The 23,084-nt window shown below is 36.3% G+C and overlaps 1 protein-coding gene across 4 annotated transcripts in view; it reads left to right on the top strand.

The window, feature by feature from the left end:
* Positions 1–23,084, top strand: part of xpo4 (exportin 4) — a 90,178-nt gene extending 67,094 nt beyond the window's left edge. For all 4 annotated transcript variants that reach the window (XM_069891366.1, XM_069891365.1, XM_069891367.1 and 1 more), the window contains 11 exons: positions 165–342; positions 2,424–2,583; positions 5,158–5,327; positions 6,553–6,727; positions 7,733–8,026; positions 10,698–10,878; positions 12,583–12,701; positions 13,148–13,278; positions 16,340–16,457; positions 18,967–19,059; positions 19,154–23,084. In XM_069891366.1, coding sequence (XP_069747467.1) covers positions 165–342; positions 2,424–2,583; positions 5,158–5,327; positions 6,553–6,727; positions 7,733–8,026; positions 10,698–10,878; positions 12,583–12,701; positions 13,148–13,278; positions 16,340–16,457; positions 18,967–19,059; positions 19,154–19,351 — 1,817 coding nt within the window. In that variant the 3' untranslated portion in view covers positions 19,352–23,084. The remainder of the gene's footprint in view (positions 1–164; positions 343–2,423; positions 2,584–5,157; positions 5,328–6,552; positions 6,728–7,732; positions 8,027–10,697; positions 10,879–12,582; positions 12,702–13,147; positions 13,279–16,339; positions 16,458–18,966; positions 19,060–19,153) is intronic.

Raw genomic sequence — 23,084 nt, 5'->3', positions numbered from 1 at the left:
TCAATTTATTTGATATTTTTTCTGTTAAGTGTTGTGGGGCTATCCTTTTTGAAACTGCAATATAAATTCAAGTTTTTGTTGTTTGTTGTAATTTATTAATATAATTGTTTACAAAATATTAGCATAGAATTTTAAAGTGTTCTTGTAACCTGCTTTATTGTTAGGCTACCTCTTGGCTGATGATACTCAGGGAGAGACTCCTCTTATACCTCCAGAGATAATGGAATATTCAATTAAGCATACAACTGAGGTTGACATTAACACCACACTTCAGATTCTGGGTTCGCCAGGGGAGAAAGCCTCCTCAATCCCAGGATGCAACCGAACAGATTCTGTGATTAGGTAAATATTTTCAATAATATGATTGGACTTTGTAAGAATCCTGCCATCACTACAAGACTAAATATAAATGTAAATAAAGGGGAAAGAGGGATTCGAGGAAGGATGGTTTGTAAATATCGAAAGTGTGGGGACTACACACTTTATTATAGCATTAATGTTGAAGGGTATTGAATAGATTAAATAAAGAGATACAGGGAGCTCACAGAAAGGGAGAGAACTATAAGTGGAAGATGGGAGGGGGAAATTGGCGCTAATAGCTTGGTTATTGGTCCCGAGTGGGTAAGGGCAAATTGGAGGGGAGGAAAGGAAGAAGAGGGCTTTTTTTTCTGGGGAGGGTTTTTTTAGTTTGATTTTGGAATGTGGGTTTTAGTTCTGTTAATTTATTTAATTTTGTTTGGAGCACGATCGGCTGTGCCAAGGATCTACAGAAGAGAATAAGGGGACAAGAAGGAGTGGGAAGGGCATAATGGAATGGGCTAAAAACAATAGATAAGACAATTAAATTGCGAGTTTTAATGTAAATGGGATAAATGGAGAGATTAAGAGAAAAAGAGTCTTGACTCACCTAAAAAAGATGCAGGGGGACATAGAGATTTTCCAGAAGACCTACCTTACAGAGCAAGAGGATTTAAAATTAAAGAGGGGGTGAGTGGGTCAGGTGGCGATGTCCTCCTTCAATTCTGAGGAATGTTCCAGAGGTTGTCAATGCTGTGGTCGCAGACTCGGCTGTAGCTCACATCTCAAAAATTACATAAAGCAAAGGCAGAAATTTCGGAAATGTGCTTTAGGTGTGGTGTGGAGATTGGAGCTTTTGTCCACCCTGCCTGGCTATGTAGAAAGGTGAGATCCTTCTGGGTGGACCTAGCAGACATTCCATTAAAAGATCCAGAGTTGTACCTTCTGGGAAATGTTGGGACATGAGTTTTAGACTGTCCAAATATCAAATTCAGTTTGTGAAGGTCACCCTGTCAGTAGCCAGGAAGTGTATTAGCAGTTACACGGAAGTCTGACTCCCAATTAAATATCACACAACAAATATAGAAATGCAGAATTGCATTCCCTTGGAGAAATTCACTTATAATCTGAGGAGGAAATATGGCACATGCATTAAAGTGTGGCAACCCTATTTGAAATAAGTGGGCACGCAAATTGACTAGTTCCCCCCCCCCCCCCGCCTTCGAAATATGGACACTATAAAAATCTGTCCCAGCAGGGAAAGGAGTGGAGTTAAGGAAGTGGGACATGACACAGGTGATGTGCATTTTTTAAAGTTTTGTTTTTTAGTCTTCTCTTTTTATTTCTTAACCTTGTAATTTCACTAGCTAGGTTGTGTTTTCTTAAGTTTCGGTAGGGGTTGTGAACCCCACTAGTATTTGTAAAACTTGTATGATTATTAGTTTGGGGGCGGGGAGGGGAAATAAATACAAAGAGTACATTACATGAATGTTGAAAAAGATTGTATTGGCTGTTTGAATTGCTTCATGAGTCTATAAAAACCAAAATAAAATATTTTTTTAAAATATGATTGCTAAATAATTTAAGAAGTCTCTCAAGATGCCTAAGCAGAATATTTACCAACTTAAGCTGTCAGTTGGCAGAAATTGTCCATCTCTTTACAATTAAAACTTAATTTGTGAACAGCTGTTCATCTTGAAATTCTACCCACAATAGTAATTCATTTGGTAAATGTTGCCTGTTAAGCCTGCTGAACTTGAACAGCAAAATGGCAGTGTGTTGTGAATGTCTCAGGTAAGGGAATGTATCAATCATGGTTCACTATTTTTGGAAAAGGAGAGTGGAGAGCTGCTCTGGAGCCAGCTGACATTTGAAGAATAACACTTGGGCATAGTATTAAGAGTGTACATATTGAATAATACCCATGGGAAGTTACTATCTTTAGAGCAAATTAAGACTTGGATTTTGGATAAAGAGCTGCAAGGAATAAATCCATTGTAAAGTATTTCAATAAAAGCACAAGGTATAAATAAAATGCACAGTTGAATTTTAATTTATTTGAAACTGTAAATTTATGTCAATTTTGTTACCAACACATAAAAGGAACTGAAACTCCCTTTTATCAGGTTGTTAGCTGCTGTTCTCAGAGCTTCAGAAGTTGAGTCTCGAGCCACAAGGGCAAACTTGACAGAACTGCTCAGCCCACAAATGGGAAAGGATATTATGTGGTTCCTGAAACGATGGACAAAGACTTATCTTTTAGCAGATGAAAAACTCTATGACCAGGTCAGAAATTGTGCCCTGTGTTTGCATATATGGATAAATAAATATTTCTTATTGGGAATTTTGTGGATATTTCTGTAGATTTTATTCATGTTAAAGGTTTTGATATTTTTCATGGTCCCTAATTCAAACTAATTCTCCATAGCTGTTGGAGTATTATACCTGAAGGGTCATTGCTTCCATTATTAATACATTTTCTTGTGGATTCTTATGCATAGTGATTTATATTTTTAATTTTGCTTAGCATCTATAGATATTACCCTCAATGATATTGATTTCTCTTGGTGGGAAAAATCACATTTAGATCAACTGCCTAATTTTCTTCAAGATTAGTTGATCTTCTCTTGTTTGTGCTAAAGAGAGAAGCATGTTTAAGAAAGTTTCATGATTATTTCAATTACATGGAAACAAAAGATACATTGATCATTCTGGGCACTTACTCTTGGAATGTAAATATTAAACAGGCACTTGTTTGATTTAATGATGACGACTTGTATTTAAAAACCTTAAATATTTGAATCCCCAATGTGTAAAGGCAATTTCACAGAGAGGGGAAAAAAATTACACAAATTGACATGTGCTATTAATAGACTAATTATATGGGGAGAAAAGTGGCAGTAGAATTGGAATAATGCAGGATATTGCAATGTGGAGGCCTCTCAAGGAAGTGGTAGAATTTTAAAAAGTATGGAACAACAGAATTACTTCAGAATGCAAATTCTCACAACCCTGAAAGTATAAGGAAAAGTAGATAGGTGGTTAAGAATCATTAAAAATATCTTTCTCTATTGCACAAGATTCCAAATACAGTAAAAACCCCAGTAGCAGGCATTTAGGGGATTGGTAGATGCCAGATAAGTGAATTTGCAAGTCACTTGAGATTGTGTGTTGCGTGATTGGTGAACTAACCACAATGGGGTACCAATTTTAAGCTTTCGTATTTTTTTTAAACCTATTTATTCTCCATGTTCTTTTTTGTTGGTTGCTTAATTACAGTATATGAACAACGAAAAATATTTTATAATTGGTTTAAAACGATTGAGTTTTGTTAGGTGATGAACAGAGAATGAGTAGGAACACAAGAAGCCGACAGAATTTTGAACTTTTGACTATTGGAAAAAAATTGACGAGTTTGGGATTTTGAGGAAGCGTACAGAAGGGAGATGGATCAGCACGTTGAGTGGTGTCATGCCAACAATCTTACACCCAACATTAGCAAAATCAAGGAGATGATTGTGGACTTCAGGAGGTAGTCAGGGGAACAAAACCCACTCCTCATCGAGAGCTTAACAGTGGAGAAGGTCAAAAACTTTCAATTTCTAAATGTTTACATCTCCGAGGATCTTCCCTGGAACCTCCATGTCAATGGCAATCATGAAGGCTCGCCAGCGGCTATACTTTGTAAGTTTGAGGAGATTCGGTGCAGGTGTACCGTGGAGAACATTCTGGCTGATTGCATCATTGTCTGGTATGGAGGTGCCAACTCTCAGGACAAGTATAAAAAAAAGGGCAGCTTCTTCCTTGCTGCTATCAGATTCCTGAATAATTGATGAACCAAAGACTCTACCTTACTTATTGTGCAATATTTTTTCTTTTAATTTATTGTTACAGAAAAAATGGGAATGGAAGAACAACACTCCATTACATTTAAATATACTTGCAAACAATTATTTGGACAGCTGGTTTTTTGATACAGTAGATGCGGTTGGGCAAGTAGCTTCATTCTGTGCTATAAATTTAGCAAAGGGCTTTCCTAGTATAGTAAAGCCTGTTATAAGGAATTCAAGCAACCGGCAAAAAAAAAGGAAAATAAATGGGTAAAAAAGATGGAAGTTTAAAATTGGCACAGCTCACTGTTAGTTTGCCAATCATGCAACAAGCAATCTCAAGCAACCTGAAAATTCACTTATCTAGCATCAGCCAGTCCCCATTGGTGTCGAATACCAGGGGTTTTACTGCATCTTGGATAACTTTCCTCCTCTAAAATAATCTCATGAAAATAATGGTCCTTTCATTTATTTGCTGTTTGTTGAAAGTTGCTTGTACAAATTAGCTACTACAGAATTAAAATAAAAACAAAATCATTAACTTCTTTGGGATGGTTTTTGACCTGATCCATTTTCCTGTAACTCTTTCCATGTATGTTGCCTGGCACCACAGGTGTTTGCAGTATTTTCTGTTATTTTCGATTTTCATAAACAGCATTTTTATTTAGAATTTTCTGTAACCGAACTGAAGTGGTTTTTGTCTAAATTTCTTAAAGCACTTTAGAAGGATGCTAAATTTGTGATCTGCTATGAAAATGAAAGTTTCTTAATTCCTTTAAAATTATGAATTTTTAGAACAATAAATGTTACCCCAGGCAGGACAAACAAAGTGCCATGAAAGAGTCATTTTATAAAGTCAATATTTTTAACTGCTGAATTATTGAGTAAGCTGAAGTGAATTTGAAATATTTAATTTTATTTCTCTATGATTAGTGATCCACAAATATTAACTTTTTGATAATTTCCTTTTAGACATGAGCTAATTGAGCATCATTGTTAATGTTTTTTTTAAAATCCTCTTTCTTTACAGATAAGTTTACCTTTAAGTACAGCATTTGGTGCAGATACCGAAGGTGCTCAGTGGATTGTTGGGTATCTTTTAGAAAAAGTTATAAGTAATCTTTCAGTATGGATTGCAGAACAGGACCTGGCAAATGACACTGTTCAACTCCTTGTCACACTGGTAGAGAGGAGAGAACGGTGAGTACTTGCTGCAGTGAGGTAGCACAATTGCCCAGTGGGCACGGCAACTCAGTCAACTTAATGGTGGTAGATTTCTTCAGAACAGTATCTTAGCTAGCACGTTTCTGCTCTTCTGTATTGTTAGAACCTGTTTTTTTTAAACACGAATATGGTAGTTAAAAAAAATTGTATTATGGAACAAGAAATGGACTTGTCTGCTTTCCTGGGGTTGATTAGTGCAAGGACTCATTTTTCACTGTGATTTGGCACTGATCATCACTGTGTCAAAATTGTAGTTTTCTGATGATTGCATGATAAAATATCCTTCTCTCCACTTGTATATTAATTTGTGTTAAGACCCTTGCTCCTAGTCTTTGGACATACCAATGAAAATTCATTTGCATCTTGCTCTTGTTATTATTTTGTCCACCAGTAAGATCCATATTGTCAAATTGGGAGAATACAAGCTCATTGTGGCGTATAAATCAAACACCTCATTGTGGTAAATCTTTTTAAGGCTTAAAATATCCGTTGATATTTTAAAATCCAAAAATGCACTCAGTGACCCTACTATTATTAAATGTTTTGCAGTTAAGACTTTGTTTATATATTCAGTCCCATTTGACTGAAATTTTGAAAAATATATTTATTTAGAAGTCTTTTTTTTTCCAATTTGCATTCCTGTGTAAGAATTTCATTTCCAAAGAACGAATCAGGTTACAACCATGTATCTGAAAGTTCCCTGTAAATTGCTTTATTGAAACAACTTTCAAGCTAAGGGAGATGTTTGCTGTAAAGGGACGATATGCTTCAGTGCCTAACCTCAGCAGATGGCTGTAACTGCAGAAGATTTTTTTAAGAAATGACCTTTTTTTTAATATATATATTTATGCATCCATTTGAAACTTCTCAAAGTAATGATAGCCTGAAGACCTAATTGGGAGCAACATGTAGTTTGCTGATTGGATCAGTCTAAATTGATACATAAAAGTGAAAGTTCAAAATTGTGTATAATCCAAAGATTTTCCATGATTGTAATATGATATTTGTAATTTTAAACATGTCAATTCTTTTGAATATTTAATTATGATTTTAAAAGATCTTTGGGTTGTACACAACTGTTAATTGCCCATAAGATTTTACTACTTTTTATGCATTTATTTTGTGAAGGGTTTAATTGGATCATAACAGCATTCTTAGCAAATATTTCATAGGTAATGTTCATTGATAACTTTCCTTTCAGGGCCAATTTAGTAATAAAATGTGAAAACTGGTGGAACTTGGCAAAACAGTATGCAAGTCGAAGTCCACCTTTGAACTACCTTCCTAGTACTGTACAGCGAACATTGATGAAAGCCCTCGTTTTGGCAGGGTTTGCTCATGTGGACACAGAAACAAAACAGCAGTATTGGACAGAGGTAAGAAATTGTACATGGATTTAAGTTAATATTTTGTCTAAAGATTTCCAGGGTCTAGCAAAGTTATTGTTACATGTAATGGAGTAAATGTCTGTATAAGATAATGATTAAGGATCCAAATGTTGATTATTTTAACTTGACTGGTCACAACTGGAATTGACCTCTAGTAGAATATGTCAATAGAGTACAACATTCCATTGAACTTTGTAGTTCAATAAGCTTCAGCTGCTCTGTTTAAAATTCATAGTTTGAAGAGGGTTTGAATCAGCAATTAAGTTTATAAGCTATAAATTTTCAATGTTAAAGCCAAAGTAAGTTTTACATTAAAGTTAGCAGTATGAAAATAACCACATACTGTATATTGTATAGATCCACACGCTGCTTAATTTGAGAGGACAAAATCAAAACTTGAACACAAATTTCCAGTTTCTACAGACTTGTGAATTCAAGTTAAGCCACCACAAGGGATTTGTCATTTATATTAATGAAGGATATTAGGTATCTAATTTATCAATAGAAACATGGCAGTGATTTTTTTTTTTAAAGTTTCCAAGAAGATTTTTTTCTTATTATGACTTCCCTCAAAGGATGTTGGAGCCTCAAGAAGAACAAAAATAGATTTGTTTTTAGAATCTCCAAAAAAGAGATGGGAATGGATCAACAATTAGTGCTCTTGTCTCACTTTGCCAGGAACTGGTTCAAAACTGACCTTGTCATCTTTGTGTTGATGTTGCATATTTTCCTCTCAAAGTAATTTGGAATTCTCCCAGGTCTCAAAGACTTGCTGATAGGTTAAATGGCTACTGTAAATTGGCAAAGTTTCAGGGTTACAGGGAAATGAGATGAGGGTGAATAGGACTGACTGATTACTCTTTAGGTAGCCAGCATGGGCCCAAGGTGCTAAATGGCAGCTTTCTATGTTGCAACAAGCAAGAAAGAATATATCAAGATAGGAAACAATCCATGATTCTCACTTATTTAACACATTTATCATATTTTTCTCAGGTTCTACAGCCACTTCAACAGCGATTTCTTAATGTTATAAATCAAGAAAACTTCCAACAAATCTGTCAGGAAGAAGAGGTAAAGCAGGAGATTATCGCCACACTAGAGGCACTTTGTGGAATAGCTGAAGCAACACAGATAGACAATGTAGTCATACTCTTCACCTTTTTAATGGACTTCCTCAATAATTGCATTGGTTTAATGGAAATTTACAAGAACACACCTGAAACTGTTAACTTGATCATAGAAGTTTTTGTTGAAGTTGCACATAAACAAATCTGCTATCTTGGAGAGGTAAGTGAAATGTGTTAGAACCTTTTCGCTTGTAGCTTGGTGTGTGGGATATTGTTACTAAGAAACAATTTCATGCTTAATAATTTGCCTTTATTCACATTAATTAAGTGTTTCTTCCTTCAAAGGGAATATTTGATTACAGAATAGGAGCAAGTTTATTTTAATTTAATTTAATTTTTAATTTGGACTTACACCACAGTAACTGGCCCATGGGCCCATGCTGCCCAATTACACCCAATTGACCTATAATCCTGGTATGTTTTGAAGGGTGGGAGGAAACCGGACCACCTGGAGGAAACACATGGGGAGAACATACAATCTCCTTATAGAGAGTACCGGATTTGAACCCCACTCTAGGAGGATGGAAGGAAAGGCAGTGGGAAGCTGGAGAAAGAAAGGTGTGGGTGAGAAGGTGGAGCTAGGGTGGGGGAGAAGAAAGGAGGAAGAATGGAGCCAAAGATGATGGAAAGGGGAGGGGAGGTTACCATAAAGAGTATCGAATTATATTTTTTAAGTGTTGTGTTAGCCGCTACGCTAACCATGCCAGATTTTGTTGGTGATGTTATAATTCATTAAAATAGTTGTTCAAAAACAATGTTTTAGACTTCTGACATGAAAACATAGTCAACGAATATAGATGAATAATTCTTCTTCTTTGGCTTGGCTTCGCGGACGAAGATTTATGGAGGGGTATGTCCACGTCTGCTGCAGGCTCGTTGGTGACTGACAAGTCCGATGCGGGACAGGCAGGCGCAGTTGCAAGGGAAAATTGGTTGGTTGGGGTTGGGTGTTGGGTTTTTCCTCCTTTGTCTTTTGTCAGTGAGGTGGGCTCTGCGATCTTCTTCAAAGGTAACATGCATTGTGACTATTACAGTAATGATATAAAATCTGGTTATTCGGAATTGTATGTGCTCTTTAGCGGTTCTAACAAGGCTGGGAGAAAATGCAAATAAATTGCAATACTGAGTACAAAACGCTAGAGGGACTCAGAAGATCTGGCAGCATCTTTGGTAGGCAATAAAAGGGTGAGAAGGAGTAGCACAGGCGATAGTTGAATGCAGGCAGAAGGGGAAGACATGGGAGGAAAATAAGATAGGAGGAAGAGGCTGAGGAAAAGGAGGGAGGGAAGATGGTGGGAAGCTAAAGGTGACAGGCAGCTTGAGAGGGTGGGGGAGAAGAAATGAGCCAAAGGTGATGAGGGGGTGGGGGGGGGGGGAAGGTTATCAGAAGGAGTATCAAATTATAAGCAGTTTTAAAAGTGCACCAGTGTAATTTGGATTTTATGGAGTTGATATCTACTTATTTGAGATTTTCAGTTTTATTGCTGTTGAGTAAGAAGGACCTCAAAATGTGGTGGATGCTCCTGTGTTTGTTATGCCAGATCTTGTGAGATCTTTGAGCTGTGTCTCTCTTAAATGCATTATCTCATTTCATTATAGAGGCAGATAAAAAAAAATAAGTCGGTCTTGTATAAAATAAAAAGAAATAACTAAAAAATATTTCAATAAAATAGTCTCTTTTAAAAATTCTTCAGTTTTCTTTTATCAGGAATTTCAGAATCTCCCTAGCAGAAATGTTCTAATGGCTCTAAATTTTCCTTGTTTCTGCTTCTTATTCACTAAGATGATAGTTAATTTGCAATCTTGTCTTTGGCTCAGGAGATAGTGGGTAGGAATTTCATTTAGTTGGGGGTACTCACAACTCTTGGAGGCCCATTTTCAACTGCTAGCAATTTTGAGGGCTAAGATTGTTGCTGGACTTTCTGCATGAGGCACATATGTAGGGAAGCTGATGAGGATGTGCTATGATGCAAAAAATGCACATGATGCCCAATGAATAGCACTTGCATTAAATTTTACAACAATATTGTTCTGCATTTTTTTCAACAACCACTGTATCACTCGCCTGTCTCTGATCTTCTCTCCCTGGATCACCTGTTTAACACAAGCACAGCAGCAGCCTATTCCTCCCTCACCCCCACCTCTCCAAACTAATTATTGACCTAAGTGCCAGCTTTCACATCTTAGTCAATACCATCAGAATAAATAGTTCACATACTACATAGATACTAACTTACTAAACATTTTTTTAAAATTTAGATATACAGCATGCTAACGAGCCCTTTTGGCCCACGTGCTACCAAATTAACCTACAACCTTGATACATTTTGAAAGGTAGGAGGAAACCAGAGCATCCAGAGGAAACCTGTGCAGACATGGAGAGAACGCACCAACTCCTTACAGACAGTGCCTGATTTGAACCTGGGTTGCCAACGCTGTAATATCATTGTGCTAAATGCTACGCTCACTGTGCCACCCAAACTGACATTTGTTACATAACAGTGATACCATTATTTATTCTTGTATAATATCTTACAATAACATGAGAATGTACAAGTTGCTCAAGAATTGTCTTCAATTTGTTCTTGATATCTAAACTAATGAGCCTTTTTGTTTATCTTTGTTTACAATATATGTTTTATGATGCTTCTAGGTGTTAATAGAATTGTTAAATGACATAAATTCTTACAATCTCTCACCAGATTTTCAGTTCTGAGTATTTATTTCCAAGAGGAAAATAGATCACTGGTTGGCAAGTTTATTTCTAGGTGGTTTGCAGTCCTTTTTGGGGGGGGAGATTAAAAATATATTTTTTTTTGGTTTATTTCTAGTCAAAAGCCATGAAGTTGTATGAAGCGTGCCTGACACTACTGCAGGTTTATTCCAAGAACAGCTTGGGCAGGAAACGGACTGATGTGGCAGCCGAAGAGGAACAGTATCAAGATTTGTTGCTTATTATGGAACTTTTGACTAACCTGCTATCAAAGGAGTTCATCGACTTCAGTGATACAGGTATATTTTAACTTCTGGGTATAATAAAGACAAAAGATACAGAATAAAATAATAACATGCAAATTGCAAGCCAATGTAAATTCTCCATAAATCATGGATACTCCAGGTATAAATTAGCTGTTTAAAATAATGGGTAATGTTGTTACATTTATTTCAATGTTCTACAGCACCTTACTATTTAAGGGTGAAGCTGGCATGGAGTTGTTATTTTTAAAGTTGTTTCTCTGTATTTTTGTAAACACCACAAAGATTTTGAAATAAGATCTTGGGGTCAAGGATGACTTGGTTTAGCTAAAGTGAATGAGGTCAGAATTGGGGCTGTGATAGGTTGACTGGGTGGATCAAATGGAAGGTGAAAATCCAGTGAAATTGCCAAGGGCAACACATCTTGTATTCCTACCAAAGAAACTTGATTATTGGTATTAGGATGTTACTTCTCTATTTTGAATGTCTATGGTCCAGAAAGTCCCAGAAGTAGGTGAAGATGTTACACTTTTCTTCCCCATGAGGTTTTGAGAATGTATTTGAGAATTTCTTCGGTCCTGTTAACTTACTGCCATGACAGATCTTGGAGTTGAGTCCCTACTTTGTGATTCTAGTGTTGGACATTCCAATGGGGTGGCTTGTTACCGTTTCCTTAATTGCAGGAAAATACTGGATTCTGATTTCAGTTCAGACTTCAGATTTATTGTCAGAGTACACACATGACATCATGTACAACCCTGAGATTCTTTTTCCTGCGGGTCAGGCAGAATTGCCACTTATTGGTAATGCAAGAAAACTGTCCCAAATGTGCATATGTAAACAAATAAAGAAATCTACAACTCTCCAATACAGAGAGGAAAAAAAACAAACAATAAAGTATAGAAGTAAGAGTCCTTAAATGAGTCCGATTGATTTTATGGTTGAGGATTTTGATGGTGGAGGGGTAACAGGTGTTCCTGAACATGGTAGTTCGAGTCTTTCCTGAAGGTAGCAGCAAGAACTGTGTGCGCTGGGCAGGGTGGATCCTTAATAATTGTTGCTGCTCTCTGATTGCAGCTTTCCCTGTAGATGTTCCCTGTGATGTTCTGGGCTGTGTCCACTAACTTTTGCGGGAGTATTGGTGTCCCCAGACTGTGATGCATCTGGTCACCACACTTTCCACCGCACATCTGTGGAAATTTGCCACGGTTTCCCATGTCATACCGAACTTCCACAGACTCCTGAGGAAGTAGAGGTGGTGTGAGTGTTAGATCCAGGAAAGATCCTCCGAGATGGTGACTCTCAAGAACTTTAATTTGCTCACTCTCTCCACCAATTATTATTATTATTCTACTCCCAATTTCATTTTAACTGGTCTCTTGTTGTATTCTCTGCCATCCAGTCTGGGAATCATTCTGGAAGATGACAACTAGTGCATCCAGTATCTCCATGGCCAGCTCTTTCAAAGACTTGAGAAGCAGATCTTTATGACCTGGGGAATGATAATTTTGTCCATATTATTTTTTTAACTGATAATTTATTTATCATTCATATTTACTCTTCACTATTTGTGATGGGTATTTTTAAACATTTATATCAAATTAATATTATTTTCACATATAAAATAATTAGGGTGATGGAATTTTTTTTCTCTCTCAGAAACAGTCCCAGTTTAAAGTTTCCCTTTCTGTCTTTTAAGAAAAATATTTTAAGCCATTTTACATATTATTTGCTCTGCAGATGAAGTATTTAGGGGGCAGGAACCCGGACAATCAGGAAACCGATCAGTGTCAGCTGCAGATGTCGTTCTTTATGGAGTTAATATTGTTCTTCCATTGATGTCACAAGACTTGCTAAAGGTATGTGTTTTTAATATTACAAAACAGTGGGGAGGAATTACAGTTTCCTAGTTACTGTCACTGGAGATTGGGAATACATTTGAACAACCTGGAGTGCTGAACAATGTCTTGAGTAAAACTAAATAGGTGAAGACTGGTATTTCAGTTTGGTCTGGTTCAGCAGACTAAAGCTTATGTGAACAGATCAAAGAGGTGGAGATGGAGGGATGAATGTCTAGAACTTTGGATTTTAGACTGATAGAAAGTACTGATAGTAAGGAGAACATAACCTTGAATAGGAATAGTAATGCATCTTAGGATCAGAAAAATCAAATTGTGAAATATTTGTTTCAATTATAAGAATTTGATATTGAAAGGGTAGTTTGATGCAAGTGCTTCTAGGTATGTGTAATTGCTTTAGTTTTGTATTAAACACTGTACATTTTTTGACTTTTTTGTCTTGACAGTTTCCATCACTTTGTAACCAATATTACAAATTAATTACCTTCATCTGTGAAATATTTCCTGAGAAAATACCACAACTTCCAGAAGAGCTTTTCAAGAGTCTCATGTATTCCCTGGAATTGGGAATGACATCGTATCCTTCTACTGCTTATAGATTATCTGGTCTGTGAGAATTATGGTTTGGAAGGTTAGAAATATTTGACATGGTTTGGAGGCGTTGGCATGTGCTGGAGTAATCTGAGCCTGCTACGTACAGAAGTAGATTTATTTTGCATGTTTTGTACTCACTAAGCATTACAAGAATCCTTGTGTATATTTAAAGTAATATGGGCAATTTTCTGTGAGAAATAATCAAAATAATATGGGTAATTTTCTAAGAAATAATCAGTTTTCCCCTTACCTAATGATAAGATGTAGGTGGGGAATTAATGTGGAAGCTCGAACAGCATTACCTTCGAATTAGTTGGCATATTATACACTGTAAATGCTTTCAAAGGTACTTGAAAGGAGGATTATAAGACAAAAATTGAGACTTAGCTGCATGGAGATGAGGCCTAATGATGAACAGTCTGGTGGAAAAAAATTAGGTTCTTAGAAGAGCCTTAAAAGAAGAAAGGGAGGTAGAGATGTTTAGGGACTTGGTATCTTCAAAAAAAAAGTGTATTTGTCAGAGCTGGGGGAATTAAATTCTGGATGAGAAAACCAAAATTAAAGGAGTACAGCTATCAGTTAAAGATTAAAGACCCTAATTATAAAGATGTTTAAAAAAAAAAGTTGTGATAATAAGGCTGAATTATATTATTTAAATCATTTTTTTTTGCCCTTGATCATTAATGAAATTTTGTACCGTTTAGCAAACAGTATTGAAGACTGGAACAGAGCATAATTTATGATACAATACTCAGACTCGCAATATCCATCCAATTTCTTTCAATATCAATTTTGATTTACAAGAGAGATGGAAGTCTTTTAAAGATCAGATTTTGAGAGTGCAAAAGCTTTATGTTCCTGTTAGGTTAAAAGGAGGGGCAAAAGGTTTGAGAGAGCCGTGGTTTTCAAGGAATATTGGAAACTTGGTTCGAAGAAAAAGGGAGGCGTACATTAGATATAAGAAGCATGGAGTTAAGGAGATGTTTGAAAGATACATTGAATGTAAGAGGAATCTTAAGAGAGGAATTAGGAAAGCTAAAAGAAGGTACGAGAAAACTATGGCAAGCAGGGTGAAAACTAATCCAAAAGAGTTCTACAAATATGTTAATGGTAAGAGGAAAGCTAGAGACAAAATTGGTCCCTTAGAAAATCAGAGTGGAAAACTGTGTGTGGAACCTAGAGAAATGGGGGAGATATTGAACAGTTTCTTTTCTTCGGTATTCACTAAGGAGAAGGATATTGGGAGATGTGGAATAAAAAAAGCAAATTGGGTAAATATGGGGAATATAGAGATTACAAAAGGTGTAGTTTTAAGGCTTTTGAAGAATATAAAGGTGGATAAGTCTCCCGGGACCAGACGGGATCTTCCCCAGGACATTGAGAGAAGTGAAGGAGGAAATAGCAGAGGCTCTGGCGGTAATTTTTCGAATGTCATTAGATATGGGGATAGTGCCGGAGGATTGGCGCATTGCGCATGTGGTTCCGTTATTTAAAAAGGGTTCAAGGAGGAAGCCTGGCAACTATCGGCCTGTAAGTTTGACGTCTGTGGTAGGTAAATTAATGGAGAAAATTCTTAGAGATAGTACTTATAAACATCTGGATAGACAGGGTCTGATCAGGAGCACTCAACATGGATTTGTGGGAGGAAGGTCATGTTTGACCAATCTGATTGAATTTTTTGAAGAGGTGACTAGGAATGTGGATGAGGGTAGCGCAGTGGATGTTGTCTATATGGACTTCAGTAAGGCCTTCGATAAGGTACCACATGGAAGGTTAGTTAGGAAGGTGCAGTCTTTAGGTATAAATTTTGAGATAGTCAAATGGATTGAACATTGGCTGAAAGGACGAGGCCAGAGAGTGGTAGTGGATAATTGTCTGTCAGGTTGGAGGCCGGTGACCAGTGGTGTGCCTCAAGGATCTGTATTGGGCCCATTGTTGTTCGTTATATACATTAATGATCTAGATGATGGGGTGGTGAATTGGATTAGTAAATATGCAGACGATACTAAGATAGGTGGAATAGTGGATAATGAAGAAGGTTTTCAAGGATTGCAGAGGGATTTGGGCTGCTTAGAAAAGTGGGCTGAAAAATGGCAGATGGAATTTAATGCTGATAAGTGTGAGGTGCTTCATTTTGGTAAGAAGAATCAGAATAGGACATATGTGGTAAATGGGAGAGCATTGAGAAATACAGAAGAGCAGAAAGGTTTAGGAGTGACGGTACATCGTTCCCTAAAGGTAGAAACTCACGTGAATAGGGTGGTGAAGAAGGCTTTTAGTATGCTTGCCTTTATCAATCATTGCATGGAATATAGGAGTTGGGAGGTGATGTTGAGATTGTATAAGACGTTGGTGCGGCCTAATTTGGAGTTCTGTGTGCAGTTCTGGTCGCCTAATTATAGGAAGGATATAAACAGAGTGGAGAGAGTGCAGAGAAGGTTTACCAGAATGTTGCCTGGGTTTAAGCATCTGGAGTATGGGGAGAGATTGGACAGATTGGGTCTTTATTCTTTGGAGCGTAGAAGGTTGAGAGGGGATTTGATAGAAGTATTTAAGATTATGAAAGGGATAGACAGAATGGATGTGGATAGACTATTTCCGTTAAGAGGAGGAAAGATTAAAACAAGAGGACATGAGTTAAGAATTAAGGGGCAGAGGTTTAGAGGTAACATGAGGGGGAACTTCTTTACTCAGAGAGTGGTAGCCGTGTGGAATCATCTTCCGGGAGAAATAGTGGCGGTGGAGTCAATTGTATTATTTAAGAAAAGGTTGGACAGGTATATGGATGAGAAGAAGATGGAGGGTTATGGGCATTGTGCAGGGAGGTGGGACTAGAAAGGGGTGTTTGGTTCGGTGCGGACAAGAAGGGCCTAATGGCCTGTTTCCGTGCTGTAATTGTTATGTTATGTTATTTAAATATATTAATTTGAATAATCAATTCTATTTGAGTTATTCATATATAGCCTGGTCCTTTTTAAATTTTCATGTAAGGAAAATGAATTTATAGATGGCATTTCTATGATTTCCTTGAGTCTTTCCTTCAGAATGACATCTGAAGTTTCCCAACTCTGTTTGGAAGCCCTCACACCCCTGGCCGAACAATGTGCCAAGGCACAAGAAACAGAATCACCACTCTTCACTGCAACCAGACATTTCCTTAAGGTACATCTTTAAAGGAGCAATAACTGATATGAAATTATTTTGTTCAGTGTGAATGGCAAATCACAGGAAGGTTAACAAAATTATAGCTCATATATAAGTTAAGATGATTAGAGAATGTTTGGTAAATGGGAAAATGTAATTTTAATTCTAAATTTTGTGAGGGTAAAATTGTACTTGTATTTCAGTATTATTGCTGTCAATTGTCACTGCTCTCTCCTTTACATCTTCCATCTCTGACTTTCCCTTTTTTTCTAGATCCCTCAGTCTCCATCTCAGGGTATGGGCTAGATGCAAACATCCAAAGCAGGCTTAGAGATATCTATAACTATTTTGACTCTACTTCTTCGTAGTGCCTCATGTAAGGATTCCATTCTCCTAGTTTGACTGTCTTTGTCATATTCTTTGCTGAGTTTTTTTCAAAATTCTTCTGAAGTGTTGTTCTTTTTACTGAACAATGGGTTTACCTCTATCATGTGGACAGTTCTCATGGCCACATTTTATCTATTTACTGCTTTCTGGACAGGGCAAGGAAGAGTTCCTCTGGAGTTCACTTGTTAGACCACTACCTTCCACATTCAAGAGATGGTGTGTTATTTCCACCAGCTCCAACAGATACCATTCCAGACACACACTTCCCTCCCCTTTTAGCATTTTCAATAAACTGTTGCCTTCACAACTTTCCGGTTCTCTCTGCCAATCACTCCCCCTTTTCATGGTATTTTCCCTTGCAATCGCAGGAGATGGAACAATTCTCCTTTCATCTCGCTTCTCACCATTCAGGAACCCAAGCAGTTTTTCCAGGTAAAGCAGCAACTCTGGTATATTGTTCCTTTTGCCTTTCTAAGTGCTGACTATGGCCTCTTGCACTGTATAATGGAAAATGAAGAGCTGATCGTCAAGCTTACATTGGACCGCTTGTCGGAACATTTCAGCTTTCCACCCTCAATGTTGTATCTTACAACATCAGCTAACTTGCTTTCTGTGTCGATATTAGATCGGTGCATTTCTGTTGTAAATCATCCATCTGTGATATTCACTCTTTTGCCTTCAAGAGCACATCTTGATGCGAACCCTACATTTTGCGATATTGTAGTTTTGTTTATAATATCACCCTCTAACTGGCCTCATTAATCCAATAACTGGAGAGTTTGCAGTTTATCCCCACATCATCGTAGGCCTCACCCAATCACAAATATTCCCTTTCTCCTACCCCATTTCTCACCTGCCTTCTCTGTAACTTAAATCTAACTTGTTTTTCTCTTGGTTCTGACAAAGGGTCTTTGACCTGAAGCATATGCCTCTTCACTTGCTGAGTGCTCGCTAGCATTTTCCATTGTTTGACGCATTTGTCATATTTAGCTGTAATATTACCTTCATCCGTATCATTTTCAAGTGTTATAAAAAGTACATGATCTTTGCACAAAAGGCAAGTTACTTTTTTGCCATGAATTGAATTTTCAACACAATTTCTGCCTTTCATATTTGTTTACAGTCCAGTCTTCCTTGCATTTGTTCTGGACAATATCTTTGCTTGGGTTCAGCCAAGAATATACAACAGCCCTATGATTTTCATCCAAATGTGCTGCTTTAAGGCTATTCCTCTGTTTACTTTTTTTCTTTGCACTAAAGTATAAATTATTGACCTCAATTGGCTGTTATTGGCATTGGTTTCAAGTAGTTCCTCCAGGTATTACTACTGATAAACAAGTTGTTGGACCATTAGAGTTGAATCCTGACCACCACCATTCAAATTCCCACACCGCAGAGCAAAATGTTAGCTACAGGAAGGTATTTGACTGAATATACCTTCTCCAAGATATACATGATTATTGGAAAATGAATGGACTTTTGTTTTAAGATTGCTTTGGTTTCAACCAATCAGTCAGATGTTTTCACTAAGAATTTGGCCTTACTATGCATAGTAAATTCTGCACTGATCACTCTCAAAATATTGATCTTCAGGGACTTGTGATAAAACAGCGAAGGAAGGTGAGAGTATCTGCTTATTTCTCCATTCATTTTGAATCATATCTATAACATGGACTATTGGGAGTTATCTATCAATGAACAAGATTGAAATTTGTTGATCATTGCTGGTGTTCGTACAATTTGCTGTAATAAATTAAGCTAAACATTGAAGGATATTACTTTAAATTCTGCATTTCTATAACAATAACTGCTGACCTATGAACTATGGATGGCGCCGTCCAATCATCTCTATGCCCATTGCCTCAATGGGGAGGAGGAAGGAAAGAGAGTAACCTGACTGTGAAGGAATTATGTTTTAGCAAATGTGTTGTTTTCATTCAATGTAGTGAAATGTGCTTAATTGACTTTCTGAGTTTAAAAAGGAGATATTACAGTATACTTTTTTATATAGTATGGCTGTCGTAGTTGAAAAGAATAAGTTGAAATTGAATAAAAAGTTGTTTGTGACACATTTAACACGGCAAGGATAAAACTTACCAAAAAATTGAGAACCACTATGGAGTTTTTTGTGTGATTACAGCTAGTCTTTGACATGCTGGTATTGCAGAAGCACAATGCAGAACTTACTGATGCTGCAGGAGAAGCATTCTACACACTAGTATGTCTGCATCAGGTAAACTTGTTTAAATAATCTTTATTTGCCCGTCTAATCTTAATGCATCTTTTTCAGATAAATTTCTTTAAAATTCCATGTGTTATTTGAACAGGCTGAATATTCAGAATTAGTTGAAACCCTCCTATCAAGCCAGCAAGATCCAGTTATATATCAAAGATTAGCAGATGCCTTCAATAATCTTACTGGAAGCAGCACTCCCCCCACCTTGGACCGGAAACAGAGGATGGCCTTCCTCAAAAGCCTTAAAGACTTTATGACAAATGTTGGCGGTCTTCTGTGCGTAAAATAAACTCAAGCTGCAAAAGGCCCATGTTGACTAATGCACTGTAAAACGTGGAAATCAAAGCTGACTGAATTTAACACTTGTTTCAAGGCCATCTTGGATTTTAGACTCTCAGGATATCTAGTCTACCACAATAAGACTGAAGGATGAATCCACTATTCAGTTGCCAGTGTTTCTTAGCCATGATTTGCCATATCAACTAATTGTTTACTTAAAAAATAGTGTATTTTAGAGAATTCCAATGTGTGGATGAATGGCACAGTGAATGAATCCAGTGCCTTTTTTATGTCTGGTTTAAACCAGCTGCCCAAATGGTCAGAGAAACTGTCTTATTGCTTATATTTGAACCCTTGCTTTGGGAGAATCACTGTAGACAAAATACACAGCTGTAAATCTATAGCTGAAATTAGCTTTATTTTTTTTCCAACATATGGATTTATTTGTGACCTAAAGAAGAAAACACCAAATTATAGCATTTTGATCTTGATTTTCTTTCACGTGTCAGGCAGAAATCACACACACAACATTTCAGATTCAATTTGTACTGCCTGCTGTTCAGAATAAAGTATATATTTTTGCTTCCCAGCCATGGATTTTCAGAATTGTAACCAGTTGCCTTATTTTCTGTAAATACAAAAGTTCTCTGTTGTGAAAGACTGAAACTGGATTGCCAAAGTGGCAGCTTGTGTTGTTTTTCTTTTAATGTATTTTTTTCTAAAATGAAGTTTGTCACTGTTTGTCAGAAATAGTGTTAACATTTACTTAAGAATGGAAGTTATTTTGGATACAAAAATTAAGTCATCTAAGTTCTGCATTTAAGGTTTAAAGGGATTTACTTTTAAACAAAACACAACTTTACAGCTGAACTGCTACACTGCAAGGTTCTTGTGTTTATTTGAGCAATAACTAATTCTAGGGTGTGAATTGTTTAATAATGTTCATCAGAATTAACTAGGGAATTAAAAAATGAACTCTAGTTTATACTGTTACCCAGTCATAAATCAAAACTTGTGACACTTAGAAAAGTGTAAATAAGCTGTTAGTCATTTTGCTTGTGACAAATTTGCCTTCACTTGCTGTTGCTCAACAAATTTCAATGTATGTACTGTACATAAGTAAATAGAATATTGTAATTCTTCAGAGTGGACTTAAGGCTCCAAAATGAAAAATTAATCAGGATGAGTCCATTGAGTTTGACCATGCAAATTAGTTTTAAACACACAGATTAACTTGTGGGTGTTCACCATTTTAAAAAGCTGAAACAGAAAATATATAATAGAATGATCATCTTAACAGAGGAAAAAAGGTGTGTTAACATTTTGGATATGATCATTATAATAGCTTCCATCCAAAATATTCACTGTTTCATTAACTTGTTTTATTTTCAATTGTGGTGTCTATTTTGTTAACCCTATACAAAAATCCTTTTTGATGAACTATGGGCAGGTTGTGTGTGAAAACTACTGAAAAACAATAATAGTTTATTGAGGGCAGCAGAGCAACTAAATGTAAGTTTGCATGGGTCCCAGTAATATACTCAAAATAAAATTGAAGTACTTGATGGAATAGAAGTTGCTGATTTCACTTCTCAACTTTTATATTAACAAAACAGACCAAAAACAACATTTGAGAGTTTGTAGATATCATTTTTCTGTGGTTGCCCAAACTTTGGATCTCAACAAAATGCTCAATGTAGCAAGCTTTAACTTCTTGCTATAAAAGGCCAAAAGCATAATTTACCTCATTTGCTATCTACTTGTAATTATCAAGCTCAAAGTAAATAAGTAATTTATTCCATTTTCTATGGAAACATTTGATCTGGCCCTCACACAAAATTGTTATTTTTAGCTACCTTGTTTACTTCAGGTTCAGATATAATTTTGAAACCTGCAGATGAGAAGGTTTTGTGCAAATTAGGAATAAATTTGCATTTTTCTTTTCTGATTACACATGTCATCTTTCTATATGGGTGGCAAGATTAGAGTAGCACTTGGCGCAAAGCTCTTGCAGCGCCAACAATCGGGTCTGGGGTTCGAATCTAGCACTGCCTGTAAGGAGTTTGTACATTCTCCCACATGTGTTTTTCTGGGTGCTCCAGTTTTCTCTCACCATTCAAAATGTACTGGGGTTGAGGTTAATTGGATGTAAATTGGCAGCATGGGCCGAAAGGGCTTGTTACTGTGCTGTATGTCTAAATTAAAAAATCTTAAATATATATTCATTCAAAGAAAAAGCATCAAAATGCTTGATATTATCTTAACTACTGCTCTATACTTTGTGCCAGACTTCTATTAAAATGCAGTAAATCATAAAACTGTCAGTTGACTTTTTTATTACACTCATTATGGAAACTTTTTGAAGGGGTAGTTTCAATACACATTTGTGGAAAAAGCATCAGTGGTTAATTTAAGCATAGAATTGTTTACGATGCTCGCAAAAATTGAGTACTGCCTTTGCCAAGTTTTCCCCTCCCACTCTTCCATTCCCTCCAATCTCATGCATTGCTTTCAAAGACACAATCTGATTGTAGTTTGCCTGCCAATAGTGATTTATTTAATTACATTGCAAAATGAAAGATGATCATATTTAAATAATGGATATTAATCAATACATGCTCTGCAGCAAAATAACAATTTTCAAATTTGCATGTGTACAAACTAGTGGCAAAGCTATCTGGCTTTATGACAAATTTGATGTTCTGCATCACTTAATAAATGCAAATATATGCTGAAGACCAAGATTTTTTTTTCTCCTCTGCCATGATCGAATTAGTGTCATTTGTGTCTGGTCAGATACAGGAAAATGGGGTGTTGAGTAAGGGACGCATTGTACATATTTTATTCACCATCCTTTATTGTGGCAATATGTTTAAAAGTTCAAAGGGTGATGAGATTTGTCTTGGGTATTCTTTGCCCCCAAACATTGTATTTAATATTCCATTTTATCATGTTGTATGAAGTTTCTATCCTCTGGTTAAACTGCTGGAACTATTATTGTCTGTTAATCATAAACGTTCAGTAATTTGAAGCCAAGCTATGCTAAAAAGAATTTGTTTTTAATCGGTGCAGAATGAATGCTTCTTCATCATTACTTGTAATATTTTTGAAGTGTCACATTTTAGTTTTAATTCCATGGTTTCAGCCCTTGTTCTGACCAGGGATATACAGGACTGTTGAACAAAGTATTTAACTATGCTGTGAAATAATGCAGGTCAAGAAAAATAAAATGCTGTCAATTGCTGCCATGTGACAACTACTGTGACCTTTTTAATTTGTCTGGAATTTGTTTTGAATGAATCATAGCTTTTCTAGATGTGTAACCTGTTTGTGGGCAGTTATGCATAAATAGCTATGATACATTGAAATTGTTAGTATTTTTTATGTTTTGTACTTTTTGTGTGATTTGCGTTGACATGTTATTACATCCCTGATGTGTGCAAGCACCATTTTATGTACATTATAGGAATTTTGACCATTACATTTTTTAATTGTGCATTGAGGGAATTGTAAAAGTTTGGATATGTTTTGGGGACAACTGTAACCTAAAATGTATCGTACAAGTGTTCTTATAAAATTTAATATTTTGCTGCAGTTGAGTTCAGTACAAATTCTGACTATTGCATAGTCTACCCTTCTTGCATAGTACAAGATACATTTTTAAAAAGAAAAATACACATGGAATGTTTTTCTGTATATATGCAGTGACGACCAAATAAACTTTGGCTGCTCTTTAAATCAAA

This window comes from Narcine bancroftii, chromosome 7 (genome assembly GCF_036971445.1).
Source record: "Narcine bancroftii isolate sNarBan1 chromosome 7, sNarBan1.hap1, whole genome shotgun sequence".
Classification (NCBI taxonomy): Eukaryota; Metazoa; Chordata; class Chondrichthyes; order Torpediniformes; family Narcinidae; genus Narcine; species Narcine bancroftii.
Note: the sequence above shows the minus strand (reverse complement) of the source record. Positions and strands in the feature narration are given on the sequence as shown.